Source organism: Strigops habroptila, chromosome W (assembly GCF_004027225.2).
Source record: "Strigops habroptila isolate Jane chromosome W, bStrHab1.2.pri, whole genome shotgun sequence".
In the NCBI taxonomy this organism is placed as follows: Eukaryota; Metazoa; Chordata; class Aves; order Psittaciformes; family Psittacidae; genus Strigops; species Strigops habroptila.
Genome location: NC_044301.2, coordinates 34,905,660 through 34,932,938, shown reverse-complemented (window position 1 = coordinate 34,932,938; position 27,279 = coordinate 34,905,660). Strand labels below are relative to the sequence as shown.

The window sequence follows — 27,279 nt, the reverse complement described above, 5'->3', positions numbered from 1 at the left end:
CTTTTGAAGAAAATATTATTTTTTTTCTAAAGAAATAATATTCCCTCTTTCTAGCTAAACGCTGTATTATTAGTGGACAGTGATGCATCAAATTTGAGGTCACAAATTTCTAATGAGCTCTGAAAATGATACATTAAATTAAAAAAATTTGCTGTCCTCTGTCCTGTAAATAGTGGTTAACACACCCAGCCGTTACCAAAAGCCTAAGCACCTACACGCTCCAAACATTCTTCAAGTTCATCTGACTATCACCAAAATTGCCAAAAACCTCTTCCAGAGACTCTTAAGAACAATCTGGTGAGAAACAAAAGGCCTAAGTTCATTCTGATAGTTTATAAAGTGTTACTAAACACACGTGAAATGATGTAGCAAAAACAGTTACAGGAAGAACATTTATTTTTGTATAAGCATTCAGAAAGCTTGGGTTCTCATCTGAAATCTCTCTCCTACACAAATCTCGCAAACAACAGGATTTTGCAGTCTTTCCAGTACTTGTAATTTTTGAAATACAATGTGAAAAAATACGTTGAATGTAACTTCTCTGCCTGGATTAGGAACTCCCAAACAAGTTTGTTACTGTCTATCCTGTCACTTGTGAGGAGGTAAAAAGGCCATTCTCAGGGGAAAGGATCTCTTGCCAGTAATACACAGTGGCTCTGGTTTTTTGCTAGAATCATTAGATAATAATGAACTTTGCTCCCAACTCAGGTATAGAGTGTTTGACTTATTTTTAAACAAAGAAATTTGGCTTTTTCCTACACAGTAGTTTGTCATTTTGTGGGCACTAAAAAGTTTTCACAAAAATTTCAACTGACCAAATTTTACTTAGAGTTTGTTTTTTCAGAAAGTTTTTCCTCACTGCGTATTTCTTTGACCTGGGTTCAGCTGTAGCAGTCATTTTTTTCCTTCTTAGTAGCTGGTGCAGTGCTGTGTTTTCGACTTTAGTCTGAGAACGACGCTGATAACACACCACTGTTTTTAGTTGTTGCTAAGTATTGCTTACTCTGATCAAGGACTTTTCAGTCTCTCATGCTCTGCCAGTGAGGAGGGGCAGAAGAAGCCGGGAGGAAGCAAAGACAGGACACCTGACCCAAACTAGCCAAAGGGGTATTCCATACCACAGCACGTCATGCCCAGTGTATAAACTGGGGGGAGATACCCGGAAGGCCCAGATCGCTGCTCGGGTCGGGCTGGGTATCAGTCGGCAGGTGGTGAGCAATTGTATTGTGCATCACTTGTGTTTATTGTTTTTCTTTTCCTTTTCCCCTTTTAGTTTTATATTCTCTCCCCTTGTTATTTCCCTTATCATTATTATTATTGGTGGTGGTAGTAGTATTTTTGTATTATACCTTAGTCACTGGACTGTTCTTATCTCAGTCTGTGGGATTTACATTCTTTTGATTCTCCTCCCCATCCCTCCGGGAGCAGGGGGGAAGAAGGGGGGGAGTGAGCAAGCAGCTGCGTGGTTCTGAGTTACTGGCTGGGCTTAAACCACGACATTCTTTTATGGAAGTTACATCACCGAGTAGGTTTTGGGGATATCCCCCCCCCCCTCCCAATACTGAAAATCAGGAGAAGAAAAATGATGAAACTCATAAAAATAGACTGATCAGTTTATATCCTTACTAAATTAAACACATTTTCTCTTTTTTCTTGGCCAGTTGCTGTTGGTACCTTTCTGATTATCCAGAAAAAAAGAAACCTAGAAACCTGCCTATGATGGGGTATTTCTACAAAGCAGTACTTGCAGATATTTTCCTGAGTTGCTTCTTACAGCATAGCTAACAGATGCAGCACTTTGCTTACATGTGGGCCAGAAACTTTGCAGAGAACAGCATCCATGTCCCGAGCAATGGTGTTAATCTGCTCCAGCCATGGGAGCAACTATCCCTATAATGTCCAGACCAAACTCCCAAGGGAGGATGTAGCTCTCAGAGCACAGTGAGTGCCTGGGGTCTCTTGCTGAGGCTGGGGCAGAGGGATACAGTTTCCTTGCCTGCCGAAGGTGTGCAGTGGTACAGGATCCGTGCGCAGGATCCGTGTGCAGGAGGTGCAGGAAGAGGTCAGCAGACTGCGCAGTATCAGAGATGGTGAGAAAGAGATCAACCGGATCTTTTTCAAGACCCTGCAGCCTGAACTCTCACCTGTATTGAAGGAGGATCAGGTGGTCTGTGCTTATTGGGCTAGGAAACGGCGAAGGCTGGAACCTCATGACTTCTGGCAAAAGGAAGAAGGCTCCTGCTCCACGTGCATATCTCCAACTAAAGAACAGGTTCAGTACCCTCGCAGCAGATGAGGGTCTGGGAACTCTGTCCAATGAAGCATCTGAGCTAGCTAAGCCTGAGCCATGCAGCAGCACCAGAAGGAAGTGGCAAGTGATAATAGCGGGAGGGGATGCTGTAGGGGTGGGGCTGACCTGACCTGCTGTGTTGGGAGGTTCACTGCTTGCTGGGGGTTGGATCCGGGATGCTGTGGAGATACCTCCGAGGTTTGTCCGACACTCAGATTTTTACTCCTTGCAAATCTTCACATGGGCACTAACATCCTTGTCTCTAAATTGGAGAGACATCAATTTGATAGATGGACCACTCAGTGGATAAAGAACTGGCTCGATGGCCGCAGGCAGAGAGTTGTGGTCAACGGCTCGATGTCCAGTTGGAAAACTGTAACGAGTGGTGTCCCTCAGGGATCGGTGTTGGGACCGGTCCTGTTCAACATCTTTGTCAGCGACATGGAGAGTGGGATTGAGTGCGCCCTCAGCAAGTTTGCCGACGACACCAAGCTGTGTGGTTCGGTTGAGACACTGGAGGGAAGGGATGCCATCCAGAGGGACCTTGACACGCTTGTGAGGTGGGCCAATGCCAACCTTATGAAGTTTAACCAAGCCAAGTGTAAGGTCCTACACCCGGGTCGGGGCAATCCCAGTATTCACAGCTACAGGTTGGGTGGAGAAGAGATTCAGAGCAGCCCTCCAGAGAAGGACTTGGGGGTGTTGGTTGATGAGAAACTGAACATGAGCCGGCAGTGTGCGCTCACAGCCCAGAAAGCCAACCGTATCCTGGGCTGCATCAAAAGAAGCGTGACCAGCAGGTCGAAGGGGGTGATCCTGCCCCTCTACTCTGCTCTTGTGAGACCTCGCTTGGAGTACTGTGTACAGTTATGGTGTCCTCAACATAAGAAGGACATGGAGCTGTTGGAGCAAGTCCAGAGGAGGGCCACGAGGATGATCAGGGGGCTGGAGCACCTCCCGTACGAAGACAGGCTGAGAGAGTTGGGGCTGTTCAGCCTGGAGAAGAGAAGGCTGCGTGGAGACCTCATAGCAGCCTTCCAGTACCTGAAGGGGGCCTATAAGGATGCTGGGGAGGGACTCTTCCTTAGGGACTGTAGTGGTAGGACAAGGGGTAATGGCTTCAAACTTAAACAGGGGAAGTTTAGGTTAGATATAAGGAAGAAGTTCTTTACAGTGAGGGTGGTGACGCACTGGAATGGGTTGCCCAAGGAAGTTGTGAATGCTCCATCCCTGGCAGTGTTCAAGGCCAGGTTGGACAGAGCCTTGGGCGACATGGTTTAGTGTGAGGTGTCCCTGCCCATGGCAGGGGTGTTGGAACTAGATGATCTTAAGGTCCTTTCCAACCCTAACGATTCTATGATTCTATGATTCTATACTGCCAGAGGAGACCTGGAGCATACCAAGTGCGACTACGTGCATCTGGAGGCAATAGCTGAGGGCATGGGGGCCCAGGTAGTGTTCTCTTTGATCTTTCCAGTGAGAAGCAAGGGCTTGAGGAGGAATGGAAGGATCCTGTGGGTCAACAGTTGGTTGCCCAGCTGGCAATGACAATCGGTCTTTGTATTTTATGACCATGGGGACCCTCCTTTAAGGACTGTACTTTTTAGAAAGGACAGGTCAGAGAGGCGAGGTAGCGGAGTTGCTCTTTATGTGAGAGAGCAACTGGAATGTATCAAGCTCTACCCAGGGACAGACAAACGAGTTGAGAGTTTATGGCTGAGAATTAAGGGACAGGCCAATATGGGGGACACTGTTGTGGGTGTTTACTATAGGCCACCTGATCAGAAGGAGGAAGTTGATGAGGCTTTCTATGGGCAGCTGGAAATAGCCTCGTGGTCACAGGCCCTGGTTCTCCTGGGGGACTTCAACCACCCTGATATTTGTTGGAGGGATAACATGGCCCAGCACACACAGTCCAGGAAGTTCCTGCAGATCATTGAAGATTACTTTTTGATGCAAGTGCTGGAGGAGTCAACAAGGAGAGGTGTGTTGCTGGACCTCGTACTAACAAAACAGGAGGGACTGGTTGAAGACGTAAAGGTTGGGGGCAGCTGGGGCTGAAGCGATCATGAGATGGTGGAACTCAGGATCCTGCGTGGGGGAAAGCACAACAGTAAGCAGGACTAGAACCCTAAACTTCCGGAGAGCTAACTTCAGCCTCTTCAAACACCTACTTAGAGGAATCACGTTGGATAGGGCTCTAGAAGAGAAGGGTGTCCAAGAGAGCCAGTCAATATTTAAGCACCACTTCCTCCAAGCCCAAGACCAGTGTATCCCCATGATGAAGAAATCAGGCAAAGGGGGCAGGAGACCTGCATGGATGAGCAGGGAGCTCCTAGTAAATCTTAAACTCAAGAAAGAAATTTATGGGATGTGGCAAGAGGGACAGGCCAAGTGGGAGGACTATAGGAATATCATCAGGGTATGCAGGGATGTGACAAGGAAGGCCAAGGCCCACCTGGAATTGAGTCTGGCAAAGGACATCAAGGACAACAAGAAAGGCTACTACAAGTATATTGGCAGCAAAAGGAAGATAAGGGAAAATGTGGGGCCACTGCTGAATCAGATGGGTGTCCTGGTAAGGGAAGACACAGAGAAGGAGGAACTACTGAATGCCTTCTTTGCCTCAGTCTTTACTGATGAGGACGGCTCTCAGGAGTCCCAGACCTTGGAGGTAAGAGAAGGCGGCCAGAGAAAGGAAGACTTCCCCCTGGTCATAGAGGGCTGGGTTAGGATAGGCTAGACAGACTTAACACCCACAAATCCATGGGCCCTGATGGGATGCACCCACAGGTGCTGAGGGAGCTGGCAGATGTTGTTGCCCTGCCACTCTCCATCATCTTTGAAAAATTGTAGAGAATGGGAGAGGTGCCCGATGACTGGAGGAAGGCCAATGTTACTCCGATGTACAAAAAGGGCAAGAAGGAGGACCCGGGAAAGTGCTGGCCAGTCAGCCTCATCCCTGGAAAGGTGATGGAACAGGTCATTCTGGAGGTCATCACCAAGCATGTAGAAGAGAAGAAGGTCATCAGGAGGAGTCAGCATGGATTCACGAAGGGGAAATCATGCTTGCCCAATGTGATAGCCTTCTATGATGACATGGCAAGATGGGTCGACGAGGGGAGAGCAGTGGATGTAATCTACCTCAACTTCAGCAAGGCTTTTGACACTGTCTCCAATAACATCCTCGTAGGTAAACTTAGGAAATGTGGGTTAGATGAGTGGACAGTGAAGTGAGGTGGATTAACAAGTGGCTGAATGGCAGAGTTCAGAGGGTCGTGATGAGCAGAGTAGAATCCAGTTGGAGGCCTGTAGTCAGTGTCGTTCCCCAGGGATCAATACTGGGTCCGGTCTTATTCAACTTGTTTATCGGTGACCTGGATGAAGGGCTAGAGTGTACCCTCAGCAAGTTTGCTGATGATATGAAGCTGGGGGGAGTGGCTGATACACCTGAAGGCTGTGCTCCCATTCAGCAGGACCTTGATAGGCTGGAGAATTGGGCAGAGACAAACCTAATGAGGTTCAACAAGGGCAAGTGTAGGGTACTGCACTTGGGGAGGAAGAACCCCAAGTACCAGTACAGGTTGCGGGCTGACCTGCTAGAGAGCAGTTCAGCTGAGAAGGACCTGGGAATATTGGTAGATGATAAGTTGACTATAAGCCTGCAGTGTGCCCTTGAGGCCAGGAGGGCCAAGAGTATCCTGGGGTGCATCAGGAGGAGTGTGGCCAGCAGGTTGAGGGAGGTGATCCTCCCCCTCTACTCGACCCTGGTGAGGCCACATCTGGAGTAGTGTGTCCAGTTCTGGGCTCCTCAGTACGAGAAAGACAAGGAGCTACTGGAGAGGGTCCAGCGGAGGGCCACAAGGATGATCAGGGGTCTGGAGTCTCTCTCTTATGAGGAGAGATGGCAGGAGCTGGGCCTGTTTAGTCTAGAGAAGAGGAGACTGAGAAGGGATCTCATTAATGCATATAAATATCTCAAAGGCGGATGCCAGGAGGATGGTGCCAGACTCTTTCCAGTGGTGCCCAGCAACAGGACGAGGAGCAATGGCCATAAACTAAAACACAAGAAGTTTCACCTCAACGTGAGGAAGAACTTCTTTACATTGAGGGTGTCAGAGCACTGGAACAGGCTGCCCAGGTGGGTTGTGGAGTCTCCATCTCTGGAGACATTTGGAACCCGCCTGGACACGTTCCTGTGTAACCTGCTCTAGGTGGCCCTTTCTTGGCAGGGGGGTTGGACTAGATGATATCCAAAGGCCCCTTCCAGCCCTAACAATTCTGTGATTCTGTGATTCAAGACTGCTAGAGAAATGGAATCAAGTGGGGAAACCCATCTTTTCCAACAGGCTGGCCAACCTGGTGAGGGGAACTTTAAACTTCAAATGACAGGGGAGGGAGATGACGACCCACAATCAAGCGAGGGAGTGGTGAAATGGGTTGGCAAGCAAAGGGTGCAGGGTGTTATGGAAAAGAGAGAGCTTGTAATCAGCAAAACAGGGCTGAAGGGGAGACGCTCTGCTGGACGCAGTTCTTACAAACAAGGAAGCTTTTCTTTCAATTCTTACAAATTGGTTGGTGATGTGAAGGTTAGGGGGCAGCCTGGGCTGCGTTGACTGTGAGATGGTAGAGTTGATGATACTGGGAGGAGGGAACAAGGCAAATGGCAGGATCACAACTCCAGACTTCAGGAGAGCAGACTTTGGCCTGTGCAGGGACCTGCTTGTAAGAATCCCATGGGAGATAGTCCTGGAGAGCAGAGGGGGTCTAGGAGACCTGTTTGATATATCAGCAGTCACCTCCTCCAAGTTCAAGAATGGTCCGTCACAATGAGCAGGAAAGAAAGCAAAGGTCTGCACAGACGAACAAGGAGCTCCTGACTAAACTTGAACATACAGGAGGTGGAAAAAGGGGCAAGTGACCCAGGAGGAATGCAGAGACACTGTCCAAGTGTGCAGAGATGGGGTTAGGAAAGCCAAAGCCCACCTGGAGTTGAAACTGGCAAGGGATGTGAAGGGCAACATTAAGGGTTTCTCCAGGTACGTCAGCAGCAAAATGAAGACCAGAGAAAATGTGGGCCTGCTGCTGAACGGGGCAGGGAACCTGATGACATAGGACATGGGAAAGGCCGAGGTACTGAGTGCCTTCTGCACCTGAGTCTTTACTGGTAAGGATTGCCTTCAGGAATCCCAGGCCTCTGAGACCAGAGGGAAAGTCTGCAGCAAGGAATAATTCTCCTCAATAGAGGAGGACCCAGTTAGGGAAACATTTGAACAAATCGGAGCTGCACAAGTGCGTGGGACCTGATGGGATGCACCCATGAATGCTTAGGGAGCTGGCTGATGTCATCGCGAGGCCACTCTCAGTTATCTTTGAACAGTCATGGTGATCAGGGAAGGTTTCCAAGGACTGGAAGAAAGCAATCTTCAAGAAAGGCAAGAAGGAGGATCTGGGGAACTACAGGCTGGTCAGCCTCACCTGTATTCCCAGAAAGATGATGGAGAAAAGAATCCTGGAAGCCATTTCCAAAGAAGGTTCTTGGTAGGAATCGGCATGGATTTAGGAATGGGAAATCATGCCTCACCAATACGATAAGCCTTCTACAATGAGTCAACTAGCTTGGTGGATGAGGGGAGAGCAGCGGATGCTGTTTATCTTGACTTTAGCAAGGCTTTCAACACTGTCTCCCATAACATCCTCATAGACAAGCTGACAAAGTACAGATTTAGATAAGTGGGCAGTGAGGTGGGCTGTCTGAACTGCCAGGACCAGATGGTTGTGATCAGAAGCATAAAGTCTAGATGGAGGCCAGCCTCTAGTGGTTTTCCCTGGGGTTGATCCTTGGGCCAATACTGTTTAACAACTTCATTAATGACCTGGAAAATGTGGCAGAGTGCACCCTCAGCAAATTTGCAGATGATACAGAATTGGGAGGAGTGGTTGATAGACCAGACGGCTGGTGGGCCATTCAGAGGGACCTTGACAGGATGGAGAAATGGGCAGACAGGAACCTCATGCAGTCCAACAAAGGGAAATGCCAAGTCCTGCCCCTGGGGAGGAATAACATGATGCACCAGTACAGGCTAGGGGCTGACTGGCTGGAAAGCAGCTTTGCAGAGAAGAACATGGGGGTCCTGGTGGACAACGAGCTGAACGTTAGCCAGTAACGTGCCCTTGCAGCAAAGGACGCCAATGGTATCCCGAGCTGCATTAGGAACAGTGTTGACAGAAGGTTGAGAGAGGTGATCCTTTCTCTCTACTCAGCGCTGGTGAGGCCACACCTGGAGTACTGTGTCCAGTTCTGGTCTCCTCGGTACAAGAAAGACATGGACATACTGTAGCAAGTTCAGCAAAGAGCCACTGCAGTGATGAAGGGATCAGAGCATCTCCCATAGGAGGAGACACTGAAGAGAGCTGGGATAGAATCCTAGAATCCTAGAATCATTGTAGTTGCATAAGACATTTAAGATCATCTAGTCCAACCATTAACCTAACACTGCCAAGTCCACCACTAAACCATGTCCCTAAGCACCACATCTACATGTCTTTTAAATACCTCTAAGGATGGTGACTCAGGACTGTTTAGCCTGGAAAAGAGAAGGCTCAGGAGGGATCTTATCAATGTGTCTAAATACCTGATGGGAGGGTGTATTGAAGATGGAGCTAAACTCTTCTCAGTGGTCCTCAGTGACAGGACAAGAGGGAACGGGCACAAACTGAAACACAGGAAATTCCATTTGAACTTAAGAAAAATATTTTTTTGCTCTAAGGGTAGTCAAACACTGGACCAGGTTGACCAGAGAGGTTGTGGAGTCTCCATCCTCGGAGATATTAAAAACCTGACTGAACAATATCCTGAGCAACTTGCTCTGGTTGATCCTGCTTTGAGTGGGGGTTGGGAAGGGGTTTGGACTAGACAATCTCCGGAGATCCCTTCCAACCTCAACTATTCTGTGGTTCTGTGATTACACTTGAAGTCACCATGGCAAAAGGTGTCATTTACAGTATCAAAAATAGCTTTGCTAGCTACAAAGATAGCTGAGGCTCTATGTCTTAAAATATTAATCCAGCTTTATCAAGTGATTATTGTTTGGTCCACAGAAAGGATATAAAACTTAGTATTTACAAGGATTATACTGCTCATCCCACAGTTGGACAACTTGTCCAGAAGGATGCTGTGAGGGACAATATCAAAAGCCTCACTAAAATCCAGAAAGACCTCCTTTCCTTCATCTACTAGGTGGGTGACCTTATCATAGAAGGATATCAAATTAGTTAGACAGGACTTTCCCTTTGTGAACCCATGTTGACTGTGCCTGATGATTGCATTGTTCTTTAAATGCTTTTCAGTAGCATCCAGTATGATCTTCTCCATAATTTTTCCAGGAACTGAGGTTAGACTAACTAACAGGTCTGTAGTTTCCTAGGTCTTCCCTCACACACTTCTTGTAAATTGGAATAACATTGGCTGGCTTCCAGTCAGCAGGGACCTCCCCAGACTCCTTTGGTAGATGATCAAGAGGGGTCCAGCCGTAACATCCTCTAGCTCCTTCAGTACTCTGGGATTAATCCCATCAGGCCCCATGGATTTGTGAACGTTCAACTGATACAGCCGGTCCCTTACAATTTCAGTGTCCTCAAATGGAAAGTCACTGTTCCTGCACTCATGATCCTCCAACTCAGGGGACTGGGCAGCCCAAGGCCTATCCGTATTATTAAAGACTGATGCAAAAAAAGCATTGAATGCCTCTGCTTTTTCTTCATCAGTAGCTCTCTGAATAGATTAAAGTTTTCTCTCCTGAAGTCCAGCACAGCAACTCTGCTGTCCTTTTCTCTTATTACACTGAAAATTTTCAACTCAACCATTTCATGATCACTGTGGCCAAGACAGCTACCTACCATCACATCTCCCGCCAGTCCTTCTCTATTCACAAACGACAAGTCTAGGAGGGCATCTTTCCTAGTTGGCTCACTGTGTTGGTACCTGTGACAAGACGTTATCTCCCACAAGCCTCAAGAATTTCCAGGACCTGCTCATCACAGCAGTATGATATTCCCAGTTGATGTCTGGGAAGTTGGAGTCTCTCATAAGGACAAGGGCTACCAATTCAGAGATTTATCCTAATTGCCTATAGAATAACTCATCGGTGCTTACATCCTGGCTGGGTGATTGGTAGTAGACGCCCACTACAACATGTCCTTTGTTTTCCATCCCCCTAATCCTCACCCAGAGGCTCTCCACCACATCACCGCTAACTGTAAGGGCCGTACGATCAAACCTCTCCCCTAAGTATAGTGCGACACCTCCACCTCACCTGTCCTGCCTGTCCCTCCTGAACAGCCTGTAGCTCTCCGTCATCCCAGCACTCCAATTGTGGAACTCATTCCACCAAGTCTCACTAATAGCAATGATATCATAGTTCCGGGAACTAACCAGAGCTTCCAGTTCATCCTGTTTGTTTCTCATACTGCATGAGTTGGTGTACAAGCATTTCAGATATGCTCTGGAGCCCTAAATCTAAATCTGAATCTACCCTCTTTCAGTTTAAAACCGTTGCCCCTTGTCCTGTCACTACAGACCCTGGTAAAAAGTTTCTCTCTGCCCCCTTTATATATTGAAAGGCTGCAATAAGGTCTTCTCAGAGCCTTCTCTTCTCCAGGCTGAACAACCCCAACTCTCACAGCCTTTCCTCATAGGAGAGGTATTCCAGCCCTCGGATCATTATCGTGGACCTCCTCTGGACCCGCTCTAACAGAACTGGATGTGCCAGAGCTGGAGGCAGTACTCCAGGTGAGGGTCTCACGAGAGTGGAGTAGAGGAGCAGAATTGACCTGCTGGTCACGCTTCCTTCTATGCAGCCCAGGATGCAATTGGCTTTCTGGGCTACAGGTGCACATTGCCAGCTCGTGTCCAATTTTCTTGTCCACCAGTATTCCTGATTCCTTCTCCATAGGGATGCTCTCAATCCCTTCATCCCCAGCCTGTATTGATACTGGGAACTGCCCCGACCCATGTGCAAGACCTTGCACTTGGCCTTGTTGAACTTCATGAGGTTCGCATGGGCCCACTCCTCAAGCCTCTCAAGGTCCCTCTGGATGCCATCCCTTCCCTCTAGCAAATCAACTGCATCACTCATAGAATCATAGAATCGTAGACTGGTTAGGGTTGGAAAGGACCTTAAGATCACCTAGTTCCAACCCCCCTGCCACGGGCAGGGACACCTCACACTAGACCATGTTGCCCAAGGCCCTGTCCAACCTGGCCTTGAACACTGCCAGGGATGGAGCATTTACCGCTTCTTTGGGCAACCTGTTCCAGTGCCTCACCACCCTCACTGTATAGAACATCTTCCTTATATCTAACCTAAACTTCCCCTGTTTAAGTTTGAACCCATAACCCCTTGTCCTATCGCTCCAGTCCCTGATGAAGAGTCCCTCTCTGGCATCCTCGTAGGCTCCCTTCAGATACTGGAAGGCTGCTATGAGGTCTCCACGCAGCCTTCTCTTCTCCAGGCTGAACAGCCCCAACTCTCTCAGCCTGTCTTCATACGGGAGGTGCTCCAGCCCCCTTATCATCCTCGTGGCCCTCCTCTAGACTCGCTCCAACAGCTCCATGTCCTTCTTATGTTGGGGACACCAGAACTGTACACAGTACTCCAAGTGAGGACTCACGAGGGCAGAGTAGAGGGGCAGGATCACCTCCTTTGACCTGCTTGCTGGTCACGCTTCTTTTGATGCAGCCCCGGGACACGGTTTCAGCATTGTTGGCGACTAATTTCCCTCTCCCGCTTAACAGCAGGACAGTATTTTCCTTCTGTTTCTGCTTGTTGTTTATGTACCTGAAGAACCCTTTCTTGTAGTTTTTGACATCTCTGGCCTATTTCAATTGGAGCGAGCGCACACTGAAGCCAGCTCATGTTCGGATTCTCATTGACCAACACCCCCAAGTCCTTCTCCGCAGGGCTGCTCTGAATCACTTCTCCGCCCAACCTGTAGCTGTGCCTGGGATTGCCCACCTCTCAAGTGTGTCAAGGTCCTTCTGGATGGCATCCCTTCCGTCCAGCATGTCGACCGCACCACATAGCTTGGTGTCATCTGCAAACTTGCTGAGGGTGCACTCAATCCTGCTATGTCGTTCATCAAGATATTAAACAGTACTGGTCCCAATACGGACCTCTGAGGGGCACCACTCATCACTGGTTTCCATTTGGACATTGAGCCATTGACTGTAACTCTTTGGACGTGGCCATCCAGCCAGTTTCTTATCCATCTAACAGTCCATTGATCAAACCCATATTTCTCCAATTTAGCAGCAAGAATGTTGTGGAGGACCTCATCAAAGGCCTTATAGAAGTCCAGGTAGATGACATCCATAGCTCTTCCCTTGTCCACCGATGCAGTCACTCCATCGTAGAAGGCCACTGGATTAGTCAGGCACGATCTGCCCTTGCTGAAGCCATGTTGGCTGTCTCTAATCACCTCCCTGTCATCCGTATGCCTCGACATATCTTCCAGGAGGATCTGCTCCATGATCTTACCAGGCACGGAGGTGAGGCCGACTGGTTGGTAGTTCCCAGGGTCCTCCTGACTGCTATGACTTTTAAAATATAATGTAGAGTGACTCGGCAACTATATCAGCCAATTCCCTCAGGTCCCTGGCATGCATCTCGTTGGGTCCCATGGACGTGTGTATGTTCGGGTTCCTCAGGTGGTCTCGAACCTGCTCTTCTCCTATGATGGGAGGGACTCCATTCCCCCAGTCCCCCCTGCCTTGAGGTTCAGGGTCCTGAGAGATGTGGAAGAGAGATTTCCAGTGTCAGGGTGATTGATGTGCCCCAGGAGGATCAGAGCCTGCAAGTGTGATGCTTCCTGTAGTCGAAGTAAGGATGCAAATGCTTCATCAACATCCTCCCCTTGATCAGGCGGCCTGTAGTAAACACCAACCACAAGGTTTCCTTTGTTGGCTGTTCCCTTATTTTTATCCATAAGCTCTCAACCTGTTCAATGCTGTTTTTCAAAGGCAGCTCTGTGCAGTCAATCCATCTTTTTACACAGACACCACCACACCCCCCCCCGCTCCTTCATTGCCTGTCCCTTTTGAACAGTTTATAGTCATCGATTGCAGCACTCCAGGCATGCAGTTTGTCCCACCACATTTCAGCAATAGCTATTAGATCATAGCTTTCCAGCTGCACAATGGCTTCCAAGCCCTCCTGTTTGTTACCCATGCTGCGTGCATCGTTATAGAGGCACTTTAGTGGGCCTATTGACCATGTCACTTTTTTAGAGGAACATGCCCTAATTTCTTTGTGGCATTTCTCAAGTGTTTCCCTGTCGATTCCCAATCCATCAGCAGCCCTCGGCTCTTGTCTGGTGCTCAAAACTCCATCCCCTTTCCCCACTAAATCCAGTTTAAAGCCCTCCTTATAAGTCTGGCCAGCTTGTTGGCAAAGACACTCTTGCCCCACTTGGTCAGGTGAATCCCATCACCTCCCAACAGACCTGGCTTCTCAGACAGTCACAGAATCGTAGAATCCCAGGTTGGAAGGGACCTCAAGGATCATCTGGTCCAACCATTCTAGGCAAAGCATGATCTAGACTAGATGTCCCAGCATGCTATCCAGCCGAATCTTAAAAGTGTCCAGTGCTGGGGAATCCACCGTTTCCCTGGGGATGCTATTCTAGTGGCTGATTATTCTCATTGTGAAAAATTTTCCCCTAGTGTCCAACCGGAATCTCCACAGGAGTAACTTGTACCCATTACCTCTCATCTTTTCCATGTGATACCTTGTAAAAAGGGAATCTCTGTCTTCTGTGTAGCCACCCTTTAAATACTGGTGATAAGGTCTCCCCTGAGCCACCTTTTCTCCAGGCTGAACAAACCCTGTTCTCTCAGCTTTTCCTCATGCGGCAGGCTTCCCAGTCCTTCGGTCATCTTTGCGGCCCTTCTCTGGACCCTCTCCAGCCTGTCCACATCTTTTTTGTATAGTGGTGACCAAAAGTGAACACATTATTCCAGGTGTGGCGTGACAAGTGCTGAGTAGAGTTGGATAATGACATCTTTATCTCTGCTGGTGATGCCCTTGTTGATGCAACCCAGCATCCTGTTGGCTTTCTTTGTCACAGCAACAGCACACTGTTCACTCATATTGAGCTGCTTGTCCACCAGGACCCTCGGGTCCATTTTCACAGAGCTGCTGCCCAGCCGTGTAGATCCCAGCCTGTGCTGCACTCTTTTATTTTGTTTTCCCAGGTGCAAGACCTTACACTTGTCCTTGTCGAACTTCATAAGGTTCTTGTTAGCCCACTCATCCAGCCTATCCAGGTCATCCTGCAGGGTGGCTCTCCCTTCCAAAGCGTCCACTTCCCCACTCAGTGTGGTATCGTCGGCAAACTTGGTTAGGGTACATTTGATCCCATCTTCCAGATCATTTATGAAGATATTAAACAGCGTTGGGTCCAATATTGATCCCAGGAGGACCCCACTAGTGACAGGTCGCCAGTCTGAAAAGGAGCTATTTGCCACCACCCTCTGGATGCAGCCTATCATCCAGTTCCCCACCCACTGCAGAGACCACTTGTCTAGACCATAACGTATCAGATTCTCTAGGAGGAGGCTGTGGGAAACTGTATTGAAAGCCTTGGAGAAATCCAGGTAGATAATGTCCACCGCTCGCCCCACATCAACCGAGCAGGTTACTTTATCATAGAAGGTGATCAGGTCTGTCAAGCATGATTTGCCCCTGGTGAATTCATGCTGGCTTTTCCCAATCATGTGCTTCATTTGACTTGTGATAGCCCCCAGGAGGATTCGTTCCATAACCTTCCTGGGGAGTGAAGTAAGACTGATGAGCCTATAATTTCCTGGATCCTCCTTTGAGATCCAATTTCGAGATCCTCCTTCTTGTAGATGGGGGTGACATTAAGCCTTCTGGGATGTCCCCCGATCTCCACGACTTCTCAAAGATTATGGAGAGCGGCCTCGCAATGACATCAGCCAGCTCTCTTAAACACCCTCAGGTGGATATTGTCAGGACCCATCGATTTGTAGGGGTCAAGCTCCTGTAGTAGTTCACATACCAACTCTTCCTTCACTGATGGTGGGTCTGTGTTTTCATCAACCTGGATTTTTGTTCCCAAGGCCTGGGGCTCAACAGTGCTGGTAAAGACAGAGGTGAAGAAAGTGTTGAGAACCTCTGCCTTTTCAGCATTGTTGGCGACTAATTTCCCTCTCCCGCTTAACAGCAGGACAACATTTTCCTTCTGTTTCTGCTTGTTGTTTATGCACCTGAAGAACCCTTTCTTGTAGTTTTTGACATCTCTGGCCTATTTCAATTGGAGATGAGCTTTTGCTTTTCTAACTGTGCCTCTGCACCCCCTTGTAGTTCTCAATGGTTATCCGTCTGCTTCTCCATCTCTGTTACACTTCTCTTTTGGTTTTGAGTAGACTCAGAAGCTTGCAGTTAAGCCAAGGGGGTCTCTCGCTCCTCCTACTTCCCTTACCTTTAAAGGGGATGAACTGTTTTTGCGCTTCCAGGAGAGCGTTCTTGAAAATCTCCCAGCACTCGCTAGCTCCTTTATCCTCTGTGGAAGCTTCCCACAGATTCCCTCCCAACTGAGCTCTGAGTGAGCTGAAGTTTGTTCTTCTGAAATCTAGAACCTTTGTCTTGGTGCTAACCTTCAGCGTGCTCAGCCAGATCCCAAACTCCACAGTATTGTGATCACTGCAGCCAAGGCTACCACTAACCCAGATATTTACGAAGCAGGTTTTCTTGGTTTGTGAGTAGCAAGTCCAGCACTGCCTCATTCCTGTTTGGCACATCTAACATTTGTATGAGGAAGCAGTCTTCTACGCATTCCAGGAACTTGATGGATGCCATAGAATAGAATCATAGAATAGTTAGGGTTGGAAAGGACCTTAAGATCATCTAGTTCCAACCTCCCTGCCACGGGCAGGGACACCTCACACTAGACCATGTCGCCTAAGGCCCTGTCCAACCTGGCCTAGAACACTGCCAGGGATGGAGCATTCACAACTTCCTTGGGCAACCCATTCCAGTGCCTCGCCACCCTCGCGGTAAAGAACTTCTTCCTTATATCTAACCTAAACTTCCCCTGTTTAAGTTTGAACCCATGTGAGCTGCTGTATCATTCTTCCAACAAATGTCTGGGTAGTTGAAGTCACCCATAAGAACCATGTTCTGTTGACCCAAAGCTTGCTTAAATGACCCAAATATTGCTTTGTTGGCCTTATCGTCTTGGTTTGGAGGTCCGTAGCAGATGGCTACTGTAAGATCCCCCTTGGAGACGACCCCTCTGATCTTGACCCAGAGGCATTCGATATAGGGCTTCCACAATTGCCCTAGTTGACTTCTATTCATTCGAGGCTCTCCTTAACATAGAGCGCGACTCCTCCTCCTCTTCTACCCTGCCTGTCTTTATGAAACAGCCTATAGCCATCCATCGCGATCCTCCAGTCATGTGAGTTGTCCCACCATGTTTCAGCTATTCCGATAACTTTCTGATTGGGTGCAGAGCTCCACTTCCTCCTGTTTGTTCCCCAGGCTGCGTGCATTGGTATACATGCACTTGAGGTGGTTGGTCTTCTGGTTCTCATCTTGGAAGCAGCTAAGGAACATTTGTCACTGCTCTGGTTGGCCTGGCTTATTCCCCAGTTGGTTGCAATGGTGTGAGCATTGACACTTTGGACCCTGCCCCCCAAGTCCTTCAGTTTAAAGCTTGCCTCACCAAGTTGGACAGCCTGCTGCCAAGGATTCCCTTGCCTCTTCTAGACAGGTGGATACCATGCCTCCCTAACAGGCTACCATCATCAAAGAATGTCCCATTGTCATAAAAGCCAAAACCCTCACGACGGCACCAGCCACAAAACCAGTAGTTGATTTGCAATATACGCCTATTTCTGGCTGCACTCCTTCCTCTAACTGTTAAAATGGAGGAGAAGATAACTTGGGCAGCAATATTTTTCACTTGCATCCCCAGGGCTGTATAGTCTTCCTTGATTTTGCCCAGTTTCTGGCATGCCATGTCATTCGTGCCCACATGAAAGAGTAGCAGTGGATAGTAGACTCTACTCTTGACAAGTTGTGGCCCCCTCTCAGGTAGATCCATGAGCATAGAAACCAAAACCTTCAGTATGGCACCAGCTACGGAACCAGCCATTTACCTGTTCAATTCGCCTCCTCCTTCCTTGACCACTTCCTCTGACTGGGAGGATAGAGGAGATTCCAACCTGTGCTCCTGATCCTTTTAACATTGGCTCAAGAGACATATAGTCTCTTTTGATGGTTCTAAGTTGCCTCATTACAGTATCATTAGAACCTACTTGGAATAGTAGGAGCAGATGATAATCTGTAGGATCTAGGGAGGGTGCTACAGACTTTGTGCCCAGACTGCCAGCTACTGGGGGCATGACCGAATTTGGTGCCAACTACTGGAGTCAGACCACAGTTGCAGACATCCCTGGCCTGTGGTGTCAGCTACTGGAGTGAGTGGGAGTCTTTAACCTCTAGTCACTGGGGTGGGAACAGTGTGGGTCCCAAAAAACAGTTACTGGGCAGGCAGACTGGTGTGAGTGAGGTGAGCAAGGCGCTCAGTGTTGGCAGCTGGAGGAGGACCGTGGGTCTCAGCCTGTGTGGCTGGTGCTGGCTGCTGGAGGAAGGCAAGTGTCTGTATCTTCCCCAGACCTGGTGTACATTACATGGGGGTGTGCATGTGTATTCACTATATCAAAATTCAAGCTGGACTGGATCACAAGTAGCAGGGACCTCGGGTCTGGGCCAGGGTATCAGGCAGGCAAGGGTCTGTGCTGGTATGCCCAGGGGGACTCGCAAATGTGGAGTGTGTGGGGGGCAAGAGTGTGTGTGCTTGCTCTCCGCACTGGAGCAGAGATTCCCCTGCAGCCCATGGTGAAGACCATGGTGAAGCCGCCTGAACCCCTGCAGATCATGAAAGACAAATGTCGGAACAGATATCCACACTGCAGCCTTTGGAGGACCCCACATTGGAACAGGCTTGTGGCAGGAATGGTGGCCCGTGGGGAACTCACGCTGGCCATCATGTTCCTGGAATGCATTGAGGACTGCTTCCTGCTACAGATGCTGGACATGCTGTCTAGGAATAGCCATTGCTAGATTTACTGCTCAAAAACTGACAAGACTTACTTGACAACATAACTACCAGTGGTAGCCTTGGAGACAACAATCACAACATTGTGGTATTTAAGATCCTGCAGAGCAGACTGAAGACCAGTAGTAGGTCAAAGTCCCTGGATTTTAGAAGAGCCAACCTGAAGATGCTCAGAGCCCAGCTGTGAGGGATCCCATGGGAAGCATCCATGGAGGGCATAGGAGGTTGTGAGTGCTGGGAGTTATTCAAGAACCGCCTCCTGGAAGCATGAGAACAGTCCATCCCCTATGAAGGGAAAGGAAGAATGAAGAAAGAGACCACCCTGTCTTATCAAAGGGCTTTTGGGTGTGCTTAAAAGCAGAAAAGCAGCATACTGGCTATGGAAAGGTAGCCAAATAGTCACCAAGGCCTACAAGAATGGGCAATGGGTAAAAGTGTCAGGTGGAGAAGTTTTATCTTGACATAAGAAAGACATTTTTTACAGTGAGAACAATCAATCACCATAACAACCTCCCCAGGGACATGGGAGAATCCCCATTGATGGAGGTTTTCAAGATGTGATTGATAGGGTACTAGATAATCTCATCTAGACTCCCTTTCCCACAAAAGGTTAGACCAGATTATCTTTTGAGGTCCCTTCCAACCTGGGCTTTTCTTTGATTCTATAATTTTATGCTTGCCTTTCTACTCATTCTATGCTTGCCTTTCTACTCATTCTATGCTTGCCTTTCTGCTCATTCTATGCTTGCCTTTCTACTCATTGGATTGGACCATTCCTATTTTCTGAGGAGGATGTCCTCAAAGATCAGTTAGCTCTTCTAGACCTCTTTTCCCTCCTCTGGGCTTCAGTTTCCCATAGGATCCTGCCAAGCAGTGCCCTGAACAGGCCAGAATCTGCTCTTCTCAAGCCCAGGGTTGTAATTATACTTCTTTAATTTTTAAAAGTTATACCATTTAAATTTTCCATTAAACAAATTAACAAAGTCCTAGTTAGCTAAGTTTTAACGTGTAGAGAAATTTTTTTTAAAATGTTATTAAGTTCTAAGATTTCATCTTTCCTGCATATCATCATCAGACAAAGGATGATTTAGCATCTAATCTATTTTATGAAATGAAAATGTGTTTTGAAGAATAAATCGTGAGATTTGAAAACATGAATAAAACTTAAAACTTTTTGGAAAAGTTAGGAATCTAAGGAGAGTCTGCACTCCCTGTGTAATAATCTCTTCAGTATTGTTAGTTGTAGCCTACTGAAGAGACGGAGAAATGAACTGAAGGAATGAGGGCATTCTCTAGGATTTTCATCAGTCCTTTGGGCTTCTAAGGCCTAACTCTTGGACTCCACCTCTTCAAGTGAGATTTCTCTTCTAGACATAATTTGTACCATTTCCTCTGGCCAGGGATATTTTTACCGTCTACAATGATCTCATGCCTTTGTTCTTTTCCTCATCTTACTAATACCTATTTTTGTCTTTTCCCTTTTGGGGGAAATTCCCATGTTCCACCCCCCTGGTAGACACTTGTTGAACTATTTCCATCATCAGGCTCTCTTTAAGTACCCTCTGTTAAATAGGGCTGTTTATTAAATTGCCCAATTCTAAGAAAGATATAACATCTGGTCTGGTAGCAGATGCTTGACTTACCATCCATTGGAGGCATTCAGTGATGTCCCAGTTTAATAAAATCCATCAGGTATGCCTAAGGAGATTTCTCCAAACCATCTTGCCTGCATACATGTTATTGCAATGTAAAAGATGGATTGACTCTAGCTCTGAAAAGAAGGTGCTACTAGATGACCATACAGGTTCTGGACCCATTCTCCTCTCCCCCACCCACCCCTTTTTTAAAAAAAAACTTTCATTAGACTGCACTGCAGTCCCTCTAGATTAACTGGAGTAGGGCAGGCCCCAGACCCTGTGTATCCCTGTCTCCAAAAGCTGAGGGGCTGACCTCGAGTGTCTCCTGGTGCTTTCTGCCAGAGGTTCCAGGTAGGACCATTCTCCCCAGCTGCAGTGTAGAGCACATTTTTTACATCTTACCCAGTCCAGACTGGCCCATGGGCTATTGCATGAACTATCTTCTGTTTAATTTGTTCAAAGGCTTGTTGTTGCTCAGGCCCCCATTTGAAATTATTCTTCTTCTGGGTCACGTGATAGAGAGGGCTTACAATCAGACTGTAATTTGGGATGTGCATTCTCCAAAACCCCACGATGCCTAAAAAAGCTTGTGTTTCTTTCTTGTTAGTTGGTGGAGACATTGCTGTTATCTTGTTGATCACATCTGTGGGGATCTGACAACATCCATCTTGCCATTTTATCCCCCAAAACTGGATCTCCTGTGCAGATCCCTTGACCTCACTTTGTTTTATGGCCTTCGGAAGGATTTGGACTATTTTCTTCTGTCGCGATTTAAGCCCAGCTGGCAACTAAGTACAACACAGACACTCGCTTCCCCCCCTCCCCCCCCGCAGTGGGATGGGGCAATGAATCAGAAAAAGGTAAAAACCTTTAAGAGTTTAATAATTTCAATAAAGTAAAATATAACAATAAACAAAATAACAATAATAATAATAAAAGGAAGAGAGAAATAATAACACACACCCCACCAAAAAAATAAAAAAAAACAAACAAAAAAAGCCCCACAGTGATGCACAATGCAATTGCTCACCACCCGCTGACAGATGCCCAGCTCATCTTCGAGCAGCAATTGACCCCTCTAGCTAACTCCCCCTAGTTTCTATAGTGAGCATGATGTGCTGAGGTATTGAATATGTCTTTGGCTAGTTTGGGTCAGATGTCCTGTCTCTGCTCCCTCCCAGCTTCTTCTGCACCTCCTCATAAGAGACTGAAAAGTCCTTGATCAGGGTATGTGCTACTGAGCAACAACTAAAACATCAGTGTGTTATCAGCATTGTTCTCAGACTAAAGCCAAAACACAGCACTGCACCAGCTACTAGGAAGAAAATTTACTATCCCAGCTGAAACCAGGACACTTCCCTTTCTCAAAAACTTCTCCTACTGCTGTATTGCCCCACACAGTGATGTCACAAATGTATTGCAGGTGTTCCAGAGTTTCCCCCTTTTCCAGAGCAGTCTGGATCAGTCCATGGCAGATGGTAGGGCTGTGCTTCCACCCCTGGGGCAGTCGATTCCCAGTGTACTGGATGCCCCTCCAAGTAAAAGCAAATTGTGGCCTGCACTCTGCTGCTAGAAGGATTGAGAAAAATGCATTGGCACTATCAGTTGTGGCATTCCACTCATCTGCCTTTGACTCCAGTTCATATTGAAGTTCCAGCATGTCCAGCACAGCAGCACTCAGTGGTGGTGTGATTTCACTCAGGCCATGATAGTCTACTGTTAGTCTCCACTCTCCATTAGACTTTTGCACTGGCCATATGGGGCTATTAAAGGGTGAGCGGGTCCTGCTGATCACTCCTTGGCACTCCAGTCGACAGATCAGCTTATGGATGGGAATCAGGGAGTCTCGGTTGGTGCGATATTGCCCCCGATGCACTGTTGTGGTAGTGATCAGCACATGTTCTTTGACTTTCAGCAACCCCACAACAGAAGGATCCTCTGAGAGACCGGGCAAGGTAGACATCTGCTAAATTTCCTCCATCTCCAAGGCAGATATACCCATCGGTACCCTTTTGGGTCTTTGAAATACCCTCTCCTGAGATATTCTATGCCGAGGATGCACAGAGCCTCTGGACCAATCACAATTGTGTGCTTTTGCCACTTCCTCCCAGTCAGGCTGATTTCAGCCTCCAGTAAAGTCAGCTGTTGGGATCCTCCTGTCACTCCAGAAATACAAATAGGTTCTGCCCCTTCATATCTTGATGGCATTAGGGTACACTGTGCACCGGTATGTACTAGAGCCTTATACTCCTGTGGGTCTGATGTGCCAGGCCATCTGATCCACGCAGTCCATTAAACCCGATTGTCCCTCTTTTCCACCTGGCTGGAGGCGGGGCCCCTCTAGTCCTGGTCATAGGATTCTCCATTTACTTCTTGTAGAAGTTTCTTTCCATAGGATCAGGTGTAAGGTCACCCCTTCCACTCTGTCTGGGAAACTGCCCACTGGAAACTGGAGCAACAACTTTCCTGGAAGAACCCCCATTTGTGGTTGTTTTTCCTTGTAATTCACATACTCATCCCTCTAGGGTCAAGGTAGATTTTCTATCCCACTTCCTGATGTCCTCTCCATGGTCTTTCAGGTAAAATCACAGGGTGGCCCATGGTGTATACCCACTCTATTATCTCTCTTGAGCAAAGGAACGGTTACTCCTAATAGTTAAGATACTGGTCTGTACAAGTGGGGAGAAGGACCTATCCTCTTTTTGTTGCCAGTTTCTCCACAGCTGAGATGAGGGCGGAACAGAGACTTTCTTTGTATTGCCAGAGTTGGCCAGTCAAATCATCTACCTTTTGTCCCTCTCCCTCTTTCCAGGCCATTATTGCCAATGAGTTGGCATACAATGATGGTGCACTCCATACAAACTTCTGCCACATGGGTTGCGTGCACATGACTTCATCTGGATCTTTGGATAACTGCTTGTTGTCCAGGTCATCATAAATTACCTCCAGCACGGCTAATTCCCTCAAGTACCAGATACCTCTCTCCACTGTGGTCCATTTACCTGGGTTACATACAACATCTTCATTGAAGGGATGCCTTTCCTTCATGCCTGACAGGAGTCACCTTGAGAGGCTGAGGACTTGTGCCCCTTCTCCAATCAGTTTCTCTATGCCCCCTTCCCTAGAATGGGATCTCATCTTTTTTGCTTCCTTACCCTGTAATCGCAGGGTACTGGCCCCATTATCCCAACATTGGAGCAGCCATGTGACAATATGTTTTCCTGGATGACGGCCGAAATCTTTTAGCATATCCTGTAGCTCACTCAGGGATAGGAATTGAGTGGTTACCATCTCGTTTATGAGTTCTTCCTCTTCTTCCTCCCCTATCAGCAGCCACCTCTTTTCCTCCTGTTCTTATGATGGCCCTGCTTCAGTGTAGCCTGCCTTCTCCACATCTTCCTCCTGCTCCCTCTTAGCAGAAGCTTCTCTTCATCCCTTACTAAATGAGCTGACTTCTGCTTCCAGTATTTCTTCTTGTGTATAGGGGTGACTGATACAAGCAGAGGTTGGTTCTCTGGTTCAGCTGCAGTGCTTGTCGCCAGGGTTTGAGTAGCCACAGTGCCTGTCGCCGTGGTTGGAGTAACTAACTGCAGTTCCTGTTGCTGGGGTTGGAGTAGCCATAGTGCCTGTCATTTTGTCATCAGATCCAGAAACCTTTTCTTCCCCTTGAGGGTACTGGATAGTGTTGAACAGGGCTCTGTATGCATAGGCCACGCCCCAGCACATTGCAGTGATTCGTGCTTCTCTGATATTGCCAGGACAACAGCATACTTCTTCCAAATATTTTACTAGTCTGGATTCTGCACTTGTTCAGGGGTGAAGTTCCAAAACATTGGAGGTGCCCACTGGCTTAGGTACTTGCCCATACTATCCCACACATTCTGCCACTCATAACTATCCATCGTCGGGAAGATCTCTTAGTGGTATTCTAAAATAGTTGATTAACCATAAACAAGACCTGAAACATTCAGAAGACATTGCAATAGGACCTTCCTGAGGATGTTCAGAGTTCTCAAGAGCTATTGTAATTAGCTTAGAGAAAAGGAAGATGAAGGAAGCTATCTCCCCCATGGATTGGTTCTCAGAGGAGAAAAGGTTAAAGGTGTAATTATTAAGAGTTTCCAATAGATGGCTCCTGATGCTGGCAATGCTGAGTACAAATCCCAGATTGGTCTCACAACCAATAATATTATCATACTAAGAGCCAATGTTACACAATATGGTAAAGCAGTAACCTTAATCCAACTCCCAGAGGTAATAAACAGCACCACAGGGAGTATATACAGCAAGCAACGTGTTGCATAACACAATTCTGAGAACAAAATAAAATAACATTGTAAAATAACATTGTGACCAGCAACTATTAAACTAATACAGTGAATGCTTATAACAAATTTGTTTTAACACGCCGTCATGGTTTAAACCCAGCCAACAACTAAGTACCACACAGCTGCTTGTTCAATTCACCACCACCACCACCACCACCACCACCCCCCCAGGTGGGATGGGGAAGAGAATTGGAAGAATGTAAAACCCACCAGTTGAGATAAAAACAGTTTAATAATTGAAATCAAGTAAAATATAACAATAGAAAAAATGCCAACAATAAAAATAGTGATAATAATAATAGGGAACAACAACAAAAGAGAGAGAAATGAGAATTCAGAAAACACAAGTGATGCACAATACAACCACCCTCTGACTGATACCCAGCCTGTTCCGAGCGGCAATCAATCCCTTTAGGCTAACTCAGTTTATATACTGATCATGAAACTTTGTGGTATAGAATATCTCTTTGGCCAGTTTAGGTCAGCTGTCCTGGCTGTGCCCCCTCCCAGCTTCTTGTGCCCCTCCATCCTTCTCGCTGGCAGAGCATGAGAAACTGAAAAGTCCTTGATCAGGGTAAGTGCTACTTAGCAACAACTAAGACATCAGTGTGTTATCAACATTATTCTCAGCATAAAAATAAAACACAGCACTGCACCAGCTACTAGGAAGAAAATTAACTCTCTCCCAGCTGAAACCTGGACCACAGTATACAAAATAAATGGCATCTAAATAAAGATACAGCTTTGACTGTAGGATTTAAAAAGTCACAACTGTTTTAGAAATTCCTGTAAAATTTATTAATACATGAATGTCATCTTCCTCTCATGTCTTCAATTCTTGTCATACTTTTCTCCACCCCTCTTCAGATGGGACTGAAAACATTTTCTGTGAATTTTAATGAATACTTATTTTAACAGTCAGTCCAAGTTAATTACTCAGTACTTTAACATATGAAAAGTTATTTTGTGTGGAGGCAGGGTTTATTTGCCAATCCTATTAAGTTTGGTTATTACAACCATACACTCTTTTCTACAATGATGTTTCCCTCACTTAATCCACATAAATAACTACTACTTCTTTTGTTTTCTCTTCCTGAAGTCGAACAACTTACCCTTATACGGAAACCCAGATGTATAGCCAAAACACTGGGGGAAATTACTTCGATACTCAAGGAAGTTCTGCACAGGCAACTACAGTGGTCTCCTCTCATAGTATGGTGGGCACCGGAGGGATTCAGATGGGTGTTGCAGGAGGACAGCTCATTAGCAGCTCAGGAGGGACCTATCTTATTGGCAATTCCATGGAAAATTCTGGTCATTCAGTGACTCATACAACACGGGCCTCCCCAGCTACAGTAAGTACATCAGAACTATGTTAAATTTTTTGGAGATAGTTTCTTAGTCACTATGATGTTCCTGTGTACTGACATATTTCTGTAGCAAAAAGCATATTATGTTGGCAGAATCAATATTATATGGCTTTGTCTTGCAAATATATAAATTTAGTTTAACTTTCTGTATGTGAAAAGTATTAAGTGAGTGCTGTCGTGGTTTAACTCCAGCCGGAAACTAAGCACCATGCAGCTGCTTGCTCACCCCCCCCCCCCAAGTGGGATGGGGGACAGAATTGGTAGAGTAAAAGTGAGAAAACTCATGGGTTGAGAAAAAAACAGTATAATAATATAAACGAGTTCTTCCTGGGCTGCATCAAAAGCAGCGTGACCAGCAGGTCAAAGGAGGTGATCCTGCCCCTTTGCTCTCGTGAGACCTCACTTGGATTATTGCGTACAGTTCTGGTGTCCTCAACATAAAAAGGACATGGAGCTGTTGGAGCAAGTCCAGAGGAGGGCCACGAGGATGATACGGGGGCTGGAGCACCTCCCGTATGAAGACAGGCAGAGAAAGTTGGGGCTGTTCAGCCTGGAGAAGAGAAGGCTGCGTGGAGACCTCATAGCAGCTTTCCAATGTCTGAAGGGGACCTATAAGGATGCTGGGGAGGGACTCTTCCTTAGGGACTGTAGTGATAGGACAAGGGGTTATGGGTTCAAGCTTAAACAGGAGAAGTTTAGGTTAGATATAAGGAAGATGTTCTTTATTGTGAGGGTGGTGAGGCACTGGAATGGGTTGCCCAAGGAAGTTGTGAATGTTCCATCCCTGGCAGTGTTCAAGGCCAGGTTGGACAGAGCCTTGGGCGACATGGTTTAGTGTGAGGTGTCCCTGCCCATGGCAGGGGTGTTGGAACTAGATGATCTTAAGGTCCTTTCCAACCCTAATGATTCTATGATTCTATGATTCCTCATGTTCAGGTGGAACTTCCTGTGTTGTAGTTTATGCCTGTTGCCTCTTGTCCTATTGCATGGCACCACCATGAAGAGTCTGGCCCCATCCTCTTTACACCCTCCCTCAGATACATATACACATTGATCAGATCCCCCCTGAGCTTTCCCTTCTCTAGGATGAACAGGCCCAGCTCATTCAGCTTTTCCTTATACGAGAGATGCTCCAGACCCTTAACCATTCTAGTAGCTCCAGGAGTTCCGTGTCTCTCTTGTACTGAGGAGTCCACAACTGGACACGGTACTCCAGGTGAGGCCTCATTTGGGCTGAGTAGAGAGGGAGGAATACCTCCCAAAACTGATGGCAATGCTCTTCCTAATACAGATCAGGATACCATTGGCCTTCTTGGCCACAAAGGCACATTTCTGGCTCATGGACAATTTCTTGTCCACCAGGACCCCCAGGTCCTTCTCCACAGAGCTACTGTCCAGCAGGTGAGCCCCCAGCCTGTACTGGTGCATCATGTTGTTCCTCCACAGATGCAGGATCCTGCACTTGCCTTTGCTGAATTTCAAAAGGTTTCTCTCTACCCATCTCTTCG

At 47.1% G+C, this 27,279-nt stretch overlaps 1 protein-coding gene and 2 long non-coding RNA genes across 3 annotated transcripts in view; 2 read left to right on the top strand and 1 right to left on the bottom strand.

The window, feature by feature from the left end:
- The window catches only part of LOC115619110 (transcription factor RFX3-like), a 165,545-nt gene that overhangs the window by 57,075 nt on the left and 81,191 nt on the right, over window positions 1–27,279 (top strand). Inside the window, exon 4 of the mRNA XM_030511155.1 lies at window positions 25,501–25,756. Within this exon, the coding sequence (XP_030367015.1) occupies window positions 25,501–25,756 (256 nt within the window). The remainder of the gene's footprint in view (window positions 1–25,500; window positions 25,757–27,279) is intronic.
- Window positions 970–21,267, top strand: LOC115619112. The gene is made up of 3 exons (XR_003994920.1): window positions 970–981; window positions 2,022–2,026; window positions 21,179–21,267. It is a non-coding gene; the product is annotated as an uncharacterized LOC115619112 (long non-coding RNA).
- On the bottom strand, window positions 16,724–27,103 carry LOC115619113. Its single transcript, XR_003994921.1, has 3 exons — window positions 27,092–27,103; window positions 25,283–25,287; window positions 16,724–16,795 (listed from the first exon to the last, which is right to left on the bottom strand). It is a non-coding gene; the product is annotated as an uncharacterized LOC115619113 (long non-coding RNA).